At 41.2% G+C, this 10,698-nt stretch overlaps 1 protein-coding gene across 1 annotated transcript in view; it reads right to left on the bottom strand.

Moving 5' to 3' along the window:
• Positions 1-687: 687 nt before the first annotated feature.
• Positions 688-10,698, bottom strand: part of fhip1aa (FHF complex subunit HOOK interacting protein 1Aa) — a 29,338-nt gene continuing 19,327 nt past the window's right edge. The window contains exons 5-14 of the mRNA XM_029440955.1: positions 9,996-10,154; positions 9,796-9,882; positions 8,814-8,981; positions 7,573-7,652; positions 7,185-7,387; positions 5,083-6,084; positions 4,800-4,978; positions 4,341-4,461; positions 2,967-3,178; positions 688-2,764 (exon numbers count right to left, since the gene is read on the bottom strand). Of these exons, the coding sequence (XP_029296815.1) occupies positions 2,982-3,178; positions 4,341-4,461; positions 4,800-4,978; positions 5,083-6,084; positions 7,185-7,387; positions 7,573-7,652; positions 8,814-8,981; positions 9,796-9,882; positions 9,996-10,154 (2,196 nt within the window). The 3' untranslated portion in view covers positions 688-2,764; positions 2,967-2,981. The remainder of the gene's footprint in view (positions 2,765-2,966; positions 3,179-4,340; positions 4,462-4,799; positions 4,979-5,082; positions 6,085-7,184; positions 7,388-7,572; positions 7,653-8,813; positions 8,982-9,795; positions 9,883-9,995; positions 10,155-10,698) is intronic.

Below are 10,698 nucleotides of genomic sequence, written 5' to 3'. Positions count from 1 at the left end.
ATAATGTCTCAGACATCCGGGCAGGAAAGCGATCAATGAGCTCCCTCCTGTGGTTGAAGCACGTTACCTTCATTGTAATACTATATAATATAGTGCATTAAATATGGATTCTCTCTGGCGTTGGCATCTTCATCTTAATTGTTGCAATGCTTAAATGTCCGCTGTTTTGTGATCAGTACATACTGTATGTAAAAAAAAAAAGACACGATATTGACCTGACGTCCTCAGTTTGCTTCTTGTGTCTTAACGGTTTGTACGTTACACTGCAACAATTTAAGGAGTCTTATTTTACTACTAAATAATTCCCACTATTTGTGCAAATTCTGAATTTCCGCATAAAATTAATTAAATTAAAATGTTGTGCAACAGGATAAACAGGATATTTACGAGCTGAAGGTTCTCCATCACAGTCTGCTTCATCTCTGCAGTACGTCAGTCACTGCACGTGAATGGAGAACGTAAGCTGGTGTTTACCCAAGAACAAGGCCTCGTAATGTTCAAAGTCTCTCTGGGGAGGGCAGTCAGGGGAGGAAATGTGTATTAAATGAGGACGTCATTGTCTACAGAACAAACCACCTCTGGCAGAAAGGAAAGAAAATATGGATTGTGTCAGGTGAAGCAGCTAGGTTTGTTTTTTGTTTGTTTAAAAGAGTGGAGGTGGAAAGTCAACACACTACATGCATCCAGTTTCATTTACCAGAAGTTGACTTTATTAAAAGGAGGCATGCTTTTGTGTCTCAGACATCAGCAACAAACAGCAACCTGATCACATCTTGGACAGAAAACTTGAGGCCAAATGTTGCCAGAAAGGATGAATCTTTGGAATAAGAACCCACTGAGACAGAAAATGGTTTATTATGTTATCGGTCTTCATGCCACAATGCTGCCGAAGCAGTGATTGTTAGTCTGTGCTGGGTTTGTTACACAGACTGAATGAATCGGTGCTGTTTGAGGTGCCAGAGTGACACTGTAGTATGAAAAGGCTGATAAAGTGCTCAGCAACATTCTTTTTTTTTTAACCAGAGAGCAATACTTATTCAACAACTCTGAAAATGGCTTTGATTGATACAAATATACACTTCCAAGCCATTTCTGAAAAAGAAAAGAGCACAAAGATCCCACTGCATTATTTACTGCCTCAAGTAGAAACTGAATGGATTTAAAAAAGGAATAAAAAACACACAATCCAGATTTAAAACTAAAGTTAAAACACAATGATTAGTCTTATAAACTGAATTTATGAGATCAGATGTGCTAATGATTTGTACAAAAGTACATTTGTTTAGCTTATTGAAGCAGTCCATTGTCTGAAAAGATCTGCCCTAAATAAACTATTCTAATCATTCTGACATCAAATTAAAATAAATCTCAAATATTACCCGGGTAAATGTCAACATTATATTAACTGCATCTTTTTATCAAGTTTTTTTACTTCTAGAAAACAAGAAATGCATTTATTCTTGGAAGCGGTGTTAGTGTCTTCTGTGGAGTTATATTAATATTAAACACAAGGCATCAGTAAACAATATATTTTGAACGTCTTCCGTCCCTTTCTTCCTTTACACTTTGACAATGGACAGCTTCAAGTAAAAAAAAAATAATTCCTGTGTAAATCCATTCAAAATCAGGCAGTAGTGTGAACTAAAATCCTAATTTAGGCACTAATTATGAAGTATTTCTGTCCTGGCAAATTCATTTAGACAGCAGAGGCATGCTTTGTAACAAAATATATCTCTTGTATCATCTCATTTTAACAAACATGTGAAATACATGGACTAAAATAAAGGCGGTTTACAACAGTTTGCCCTTTGAAACCGTTACAACGTGAGATGTTTTCAACAGATGCAAAACAACAGTGATATTTCAGACTTATCTCAACTACAAAACCCTACACTATCCCTAAATACAAGATGATGACAAACTATAACAAGTACCCTCTAGTGGCAATAGAAACTCTTAAATACCCCTTCCCATTGAGAAAATATCCAAAACTTAAATTGCACCCACAATATCCTTGATTTGCATAGTGTTTATGTGTCATTATCATTTTCTTCCCTACAATATTTACATTATAAAGCATCACTAAAGTAAGGCAAATTAAATATATATTGAAAACTCTGGTTTTGGTGCTCTGGTCTGGAGAACATGTGAGGAACTAGTGCAGTGAAGGAAAATTGCTCGAGCCAAAGGCTGTTTAAGAACTGCGAGAACAGAACGTGCATCAAATAGACTCCTGAGGTACCGTCGTGAATTATCAGAAAAACAAATGTACACCTAAACACACGAAGACTTTGTGCAAACACCGACAAGTTTGAAGACCAAAGTGAGCCGCCTGTTTGGTAACAGTTGCATAAGAACAAAGTTTGCACGTGTGATGATCCTGCTGCCGGTCGGTTACAAAAGTTAAAATCGTCAAATTACATTTTTATGCTGCTAATTCAAAGGCTCGCCTTCTGAAAGCGACAGAGGCTCCAAGTGGTGCTCAGGTGTTTTGTGTAATCCTATGGCAAAGAGGCCAAAACTATCCAGAAAGGCAACCTGAGTGTTCAACAGAACCGCACTGAGCAGCGGACTTCTAGCTGTGGTTGGAGAAGACATTCATAAAGTTCAGATAAGAGCTGATGATTGCTTTAAAATATTCTCTCTCTCTCTCTCTCTCCAGTCTTTGGTTGGAGCACCTGGAGCTCATTATCGGCTGGTGAAGGTTTCAGAAAACAGGTCAAAGTTCGGGACTCCGTCTTGGCTTCCGCACAACTTTACAGAACTAGAAAGATGAAATAAAAAAAAAAAAGATAAGAAATTGATTATCTTTGCTTGGGAAAATAAATACCCTATGATTTCTTTTAAATAGTTTGTATATATAAAAAAAAAAAAATCACTGGATCTGAGAGGTTTCTTCATCAAGTAGTGCCTTAAAAAAAATCATTGAAAAGAGTCTATTAAAGTCTGTCAGAGTTGAACTGAACTCTATTGGGACACGATCACTCTTCCATAGGAATGTACGATAAGATGGAGTGCTCTTGTGCAATGGCAGCCAGTTCTTTGAGGAACTCCGTGAAGAGGACGGTAGCGAAGACTTCTGTCCGATCCAGAGAGATGGCTTTGGGTTTAGGCGTCGGAGAATTCTTCAACATCCTTCCCGCCTCGCCGTGGGTGGAGCGTCTGCTGCCGCTGGTGTCTGAGAACATGAGGATTTATTAAGTACAACAAAAATGAAAACAAAATTCAATATACTCTAGTGATTTGGAATTTCAGACATTTTATAAACATGATGTATTCCTGTTAACGATTTCTCCATTTATAAATAAATATCAGCCACATAGTAGGATCTGAAGCTGTAGTGCTGTCTTTCTGAAGGAGAAAGAAATGCGTACAAGAAAGGAGAGCCTTGTTAATCAACTGAAAAATTCCCTTTAAATTATTTTTCCCCCAAACATACTTTCAACAAGGTTTCTTTTGTAGCTTGTAACTCTGAAACCACGGGGAACCTACTTAAAAAAAAAACAGGCCTCACACTCCAGGGTTTAGCTGCTCGACTGCAAAGAAACAGGACGTAACAAAAACAAGTTTCCCAACAGGAGCCCGAAACACAACTGATAATGAGGTTTCTGACATTTTTTGACAGAGCGCTAGTGAGAACAACAGAGCAGAGTTTATATTCTAGTTAACTAAATAATCTCTCAAAATGAAAATCAATGCAACCCATGAACCAACTGCACATACATTACAAGTCCAATATCATTATTCAAAAGAGCGGCACACTCTTCAGTTGACCACGAGCACATTATCTGAGATGATTATCAAAAGAGTAAAAAGCTAAACTTAAGGATTTTTAAATGCATGACCGCTTAAAAAAGGAACAGTTTCATACTTTGGCTACCACTAGCAGTTAGCTTAGCTTCACATAAATACTGGAAACAGCTAGCAGGCTCTGACCAAAGGTGAAAGAAACCTGCGTCCCATCACCTCTAAAGCTCATTAATTAACACAAAGAATTAGTGAAAATGACAGGTTGGTTTTTGTTGTGCTAAGCTACCTGGTTTATCCTGCTTTATATTTAGTGTACAGACATGAGAGTAGTATCAATCTTCTAATCTCACGCTCAGCAAGAAAGCATACGAGCATAGTTCACAAAAATAAAAAAGTCAAACTATTCTTTTAAATGTCAGCATTGTATGTAGCCTACTGGAGTAAAAACCCCGCTTGAATTTGAAATAAGAATGTTTTAAATACTCGATATTTCACGTATAACTCGTACTGTTACCAGATCTATGCGCAAATACAGATTCCAACCATAGCTGGCATGGAAACAAATATTCTAGATGTGGGTGTATTGTTACCCGTTGCCATGAATGAAGTCTCCCTGGCCAGCAGCCAGTGTTGGGCGGCAATGATCAGCTCTGGAAAGTCTTTTCTGGTGGCAGCCTGCTCTTCTATCTGGTTCTTCACAATGGCCAGTACCTAAAGTTAAACGCAGAAAAGGATTACTTTGAATTCACACAACTGCAGTATTTCCACTGATGTAATTAAAGCTAAATGAAAGGGAACAAGCAGTCTGATTGTAATAATCAATGATCTCTTCTTCAGTTGTAAATTAAAAAACAGGGAGAAGAGGAGAGTACTTCATCTTACTCAAGAGCAACTACAGAACTGCGCTCAAATAATTTAACGTGCATGCTTCTACATCTTTGAGGGATGCAACAAAACCGCAACTGAATATTACACAAGCCTCAGAGGAAGGAAAGTAAAGTGAAAGGCTCACTCCTTCCTGCACATGCAGACACAATCATTAGTTTTACCTGGTAAAGGGAGCGAACGGTCGGCTGAAAGACCAAGTTGGTGTTGAGGAGGAAGGAGCGCAGGAGAGGCTGAGGGTAGGCCGCCAGCTGGGCCAGGATGCCCGTCAACAGCAGGTTGACGTGAAGCGAGTTAGACGGCATGTTCTCCAGACGAGACAACAGCACACTGACAAACGGACCTGCAGGAAGAATTATCATAAACAATATTTTTAATTGTGCTGTTTGAATGTAAGTTTTGGTAAATTACAAGGCGGCCGCAAAGCCAAGATTTCCCTTAACTTACCAGTAAAAGGTGCCGACTGGCTTCTACTTGCACTTCCGCCGCCAAACTTGACCCCAAATGGTGAATGCAGTTTCTCTGGCTCTGGTGTCTCAGCAGAGAAGGCGGTGAAATCCATCTCCTCCTCTTCCTCTTCTTCCTCCGCCTCCCTTGCAGTGGTGACAGCCTTCTTCAACTCTCCTTCAGGTTTGACATATTTTTTACCCGCTTCAGTGTCCAACGTACGAAGGAGCTCCTCATACTGAGCCAAAAGGTCATCACCCGACTCGGCATGTGTGGCGTTTTGGAGGTGGGAATTACAATCCGTCTGACCTTTGCCCTTTGTGTCCAAGCTGTTCTTATCAGCCATCACAGGGGTTGGAGGTGTTAGACTGAGTCCGTTCTTTAGGGGAACTTCTGCTGAGCCTGGTTGGGTTTCTTCTGATTCAGACCCGTTGGATTTTTTCTTACCGTGCTCGACCTCTCTGGCGTCTGTCTTGGCAACAAGATCGTATACCTTGACGTCGTCCTGGAACTCATTTTCCTCAATATATGAGCCTTTTACCAACATGGTGGCTGTTTTCCTCATCTCTTGGATGTGCTTTGGAGGCTCAGCAAGAGGCTCCTGTGGAGGTTTCCTCTCCACAGGAGCCTCAGCGGTCTGCATCGGGCACGCATCGTAAGTATCATCCCACTCCAGCTCCAGCTGGGTGATAGAGGGCGGCTCTGTATTGGGCGGCGGGCGAGGGCGAGGCGCTGGCGGCAGTGGAACTCTCTTGAAAGCCATCTGGGTTTGCCGACTCTTCAGCCCCGGCTCCTCAAGGACGCCGGGCTGGTATTTCTCAGGAGGGGGGTTCTCGCCATCGTACGGGGCTGACCAAACCTGACAGGCCCGTATGCATCTGCTGATGCTCAGCCGGGCGTCGTAGAGGTAATGAAGATAACTGACATCCAGGTAGACTTCTGAGCCGATGGTGCAAGAGTTACCTGAGCCGTCATCCTCTTCTAAGAAGCTCTCATTCTCCTCTGGAAAATAAACAGATAGGAAATGTTGATAAAAGGCGACGTGGAGCGCCTGAGAGCAGCACTCGCACGGAGCAGAACTAACGAGTTTGACGTGTAGCTACAGGGGGTAAAGTGATGTAACACAGCGAAACAGCAGGAGATCTCACTGATAAAATACTCATAATCAGCCCGGTTATATGTTCGTGTCCCAGATAAATACAGATCAACACCTTGCAGTGCACACTACTCAAAGCCATGTTTGCAACATGTAATATTAATAAATTACCATCTTTATTGACGCTTTTTGCAACAAATGAGTTTCCATTTACCTCCATTATGCTCCGTCTGTTCTGTTTGTTTTGCTTGCACACCATCGTTACTGAGGTTATAACTTGCACTCACTCCAATGGGCTTATGAATAGTCAAATCTGCTGGATGAATTTTGCTTGCAGTGGCATTTAAAAGCAGCAAAATTAAAAGTCTTTAGCTTTATTAAAACGTCCAAGCTTTCCTCCCTCACGCAGCTGGTAGCCGGGGCTCAGTCTCACGCACAAGGACATCTCAAAAGTGTGGAAGCCTTCTGACACAGAACTTAAAAAGGGTAGAAGGGCCGTTTGCCAACTCACTACATCACCCTGCTTCCCTTTACGATAATAATTAGCTGTACTCCATGTACTCATCACAACAAGGTTCTTCTTGTTTACCCCCAGACTAGAATGGCACTCTGACAGCGCAGACCTCTGCCAAGGCCAATTCTCAATTCTCAATTCTTTCCAACACGTACGTGTTTTGGATCAGCTTAAAATTGTAATGGGTTCTTCCTCGCCCCATGCTACACCCTTCCACTAAGTTTCGTGAAAATTGAGCCAGCTGTTCTTCCACAGACAAACCAAGAACATAAAGTGGTTCAGATAATCTATCAAATCTGTGGGCTTGTTTTCAACCTGCATGATCTCGTTTATCCGACTTCATTATAGCACCGTCTCCCTTTTCCCAGATCAGAGCAATTACTTTGGTGCATACTGTGTTATCATAACCCATTGAAATGATGTCCAATTCAGCAAAAAGAAGATCCAAGCTGTAATTAATCAGACAAAGTTTTCCTTCAGTGTCCTTCTTACCCGTGGCGCTGGTGTTGTTGGGAGTCTCTGCACCCTTGGAAAAGAGGATGGAGTCCAGCTGCCGGAGGGGCGGGGGGCTGTGATCAGGAGAGCAGCAGGACGGCGTTAGCGCCAGGATCTTGGCTGTTGACACAGAGTAGCAGTCCCTCTCTCCAACAACACGTCTCTGACTCAACATCATGTGGTTACAGGGGATCAGGTACCTGGGGAGGCAGATGGGAACGGATCCTGTTAGGAAAACCAGCGGGTGGGCGTACGAGAGGGGAGCAGACAGATGGTAACACACGTCTGCACGGTGGGAGGTGGAAAGTAAAAGCTCATCATGTTGTAAACTGATTAGATGTGCCATGCTTCGAAACTGGGATGAGTCTGCGTGTGTGCCACTCACCTCAAGATGAGCTGCAGCATCACATCTTCACAGTATAAGCCAATGAGAGTGCGGAAGAGTGCCAGTGACACAGTGCCCAACTGAAGAGATACAATGAAACACATTACATCAACTGAGGATTATCATACTACTGCTGAAAAATGTGACAATCAATTTAAATAATTAATCAATTAAGTCACTTTTAAAGCAAAATTGCAAAACACTCGCTGGTCACAGCTTCTCAAATGTGCTGCCTTTTTCTATATCTATATCGATATATTAGGTTTTGGACTTGAAGATGACACCTTGGGCTCTGGGGAATGGTGATGACAACATATTTCACTTGACATTTTAAAGACTAAACAATTAATTGATTAACTTAAAAATATATGCCGCGAGTACGAGTGTAAATTAGAAGATTATATTTTTTTTTAAAGTTACTTTTGCTCTTTGGACACTCCAGATATTCGGATGTCGGATGATGATTTCTTTCTCTTTAGATGCAGTTTCTACACTTATTTTATTTCCCCTTCATGTATGCCTTGTTTTGTTTTGCTTGTTACCTGAGGTTGAGGCAGGGCAGGAGGTGGGCAGTGGGGAGTCACATGAATAAAAGTCAGCATTGCACTGCTGCCGTTAATGTATATTTTACAATGTTGATGCTAAATAAAAATAAAAAACGTTTGCTTTATTAGCCTAGAGAAGGTTGAGGCTTCAGTGTTTGTTTGTAAAATATAAAGTTTTGAATTATATTCTGAGTTTTTTTCTTTTGGTCAAAGGCTAAAACATGAAGAGCACGACTACCTACGAAGTTATTCAACATCAAAGGTAAAAGCAAAAGAGTAAATAGTTGCGTGTTAGTCCATGTTTGATTTGGCTCAAGATCAAAAATGTGAAAGTCAAACATGTCATTATGTTTTAATATTGCAGGTGTGCTCCCCGAGTCATTTACAGTCAAACAGCAATGTGAAGATGGATTTTAACAAGATGCTCCAACATATAGGACTCAGTTTAAATACTGCTCGTATCAGTTGCTTCGCTAACAAGATAATGTCACTGCAACTGAGCATCACCATGGTAACAATCTGCCCACTTTGGTGCTGACATTTAAAGTTTGCCAAAGTGCCTCCGGGGTCGTTTTCTGGAGTTATTAAACATGAGGCATGCTGTGTTTGAGTACAATATGTGTGTGTGTGTGTGTGTGTGTGTGTGTGTGTGTGTGTGTGTGTGTGTGTGTGTGTGTGTGTGTGTACTGGGTTTACCTGGAAGGGGGTGTTGATGCGGCTGACCAGAGTATCCAAAATGTGGACGCTCTCATGTTGGTGGAGGAGGATGAAGGAGAGGAAAGTCTGCAGCAGGGCCGGCTCAGACACGGTCTTCAGGAAGAGGTCGAGGTATGCTGTGGTGGTCATCACCTCCTCCAGGGTGAGCTTCACAGAGGGAGGAATCATTAGTCAGTACGTTAAGAGTCGGTGTGTGTTTGTGAGGAACAAATATAGAAAATGCCAGAGAAGGATGTTGAAAATGTGTACAGCATAAAGCAAGATGTTTGTATGTTGTGTGGATATATTCCTTTACACATGTTAGTATACAGTGCACTGGTTCATTTAGTAATGTATTCATTTGTATACTCAAATTCTTCCATTATGTCAGGATTACGTTGATTTTCATGAAATTTGGTGGACAGGTGGGCCAAAAAAAAAAACACTTTACATTTTGGGAATGAATCGGACACGCTAATTATTTTTCACTTGGTGGAGGTCTGAGCTTTCTGAGTTTTATGAATGAAACTACTGAGTAAAGCTCCATTTGGACAGGATTCATCTTGCTCATGGATGTTAGGCTTTCCATATTTACCATTAACTTATTATCGTGCATAGTAGTAGCATCTTGGCTCTTTATTAGTCATTATAAAGCACTTCTAATTCCTTATTCTGCATGACCATATTCCACTGGCACTACTGTCCAATAATTTAGGAGAGTATTACATATACGTATATAATATACGTGCTAATAAGATACTACTTAACGGTGAACATGTGTACCTCAATATGAAGGGTTACCTGTTGTTTTTCCCGCTCATTTTAGTCTCAATTTTCCCAAATTTGATCCTTTTTTTATTTACGTCTCATGCAGACACACAAGTTAAACTTTCACCTTATGTTATTTAGTGATCGGTAAAATTCCATCCACAACAATAAGTTTAGTGAAGAAGAAGAAGAAGAAGAAAGAAGAAGTACCGACCTTGTGGAGAGCTGGTGCTAGGACAGGCACGAGGAATCCGTTGTAGATGTAGCCAACTAGCTGGTCTCTGATATCCGGGTGGGCCACCTGGGAACAGTCAGATGACAGTCAAGCAGAAGGTGGGAACCATTTCACACGTGTGAATACATCTTTCGTGTGGCAGAGCCTGGTGTGGGAGCAGCCTCGTCACACGTTTGTACCTGAATGACAGCATTGCAGAACTCCAGCGAGTTGAGAAACTGGACGAGGGACGGCATCTGGAGCCAGTCGTCTCTGTGCAGGCAGTGCCACTCCTCACTGGGAACCTCCAGCTTCATGGGCAGAGACGAGTAGAGGCCGCTCAGCCCTGTGGCCAGCACCTGAGGAGAGACAGACAGACGCGTCAACATCAAGTGTTAATAACACCAAGGGGGAAAAAACTGTTTCCTCTCTTCTTCAAGCTAAACATACAATATCTGTCAGAAAACACAGAATGCCCTGGAAACATCAACGTCCTGCCGAGGAGAAATTAAGTATTGATATCAAAAGGTCTGATATATTTGATAAAATATGGGGGAAATTGCTACATTTTTTGCGACGAGCTTATACAAAAGATGTGACCTGATAATGTAAAGCTTCTTTGTAACTCATTGTTCAAGCTTATTAACCATGTTATTTGTAATATACCTTTTGTAGTTCATTTTAATTAATTATTATGGCTTAGAATATTTCTTGGTTTACTAAATAATGTCTATGTTAATCTAATCATTTTGTTTAACTAAATATATCTGCAAAATGACAACTGTACATTGTGCTAAGTGCTAATTCGCTAGTTTTAAACTAAGATGATGAACATGGTAAACGTTAGCATGTTATCACACCGACATGGGTATTTAGCTCAATGCGGAGCTGCGCCTAATTGCT

Source organism: Cottoperca gobio, chromosome 1 (genome assembly GCF_900634415.1).
Source record: "Cottoperca gobio chromosome 1, fCotGob3.1, whole genome shotgun sequence".
NCBI lineage: Eukaryota > Metazoa > Chordata > Actinopteri > Perciformes > Bovichtidae > Cottoperca > Cottoperca gobio.
The sequence above is the reverse complement of the archived record's forward strand: the minus strand, read 5'-3'. Positions and strand labels throughout refer to the sequence as shown.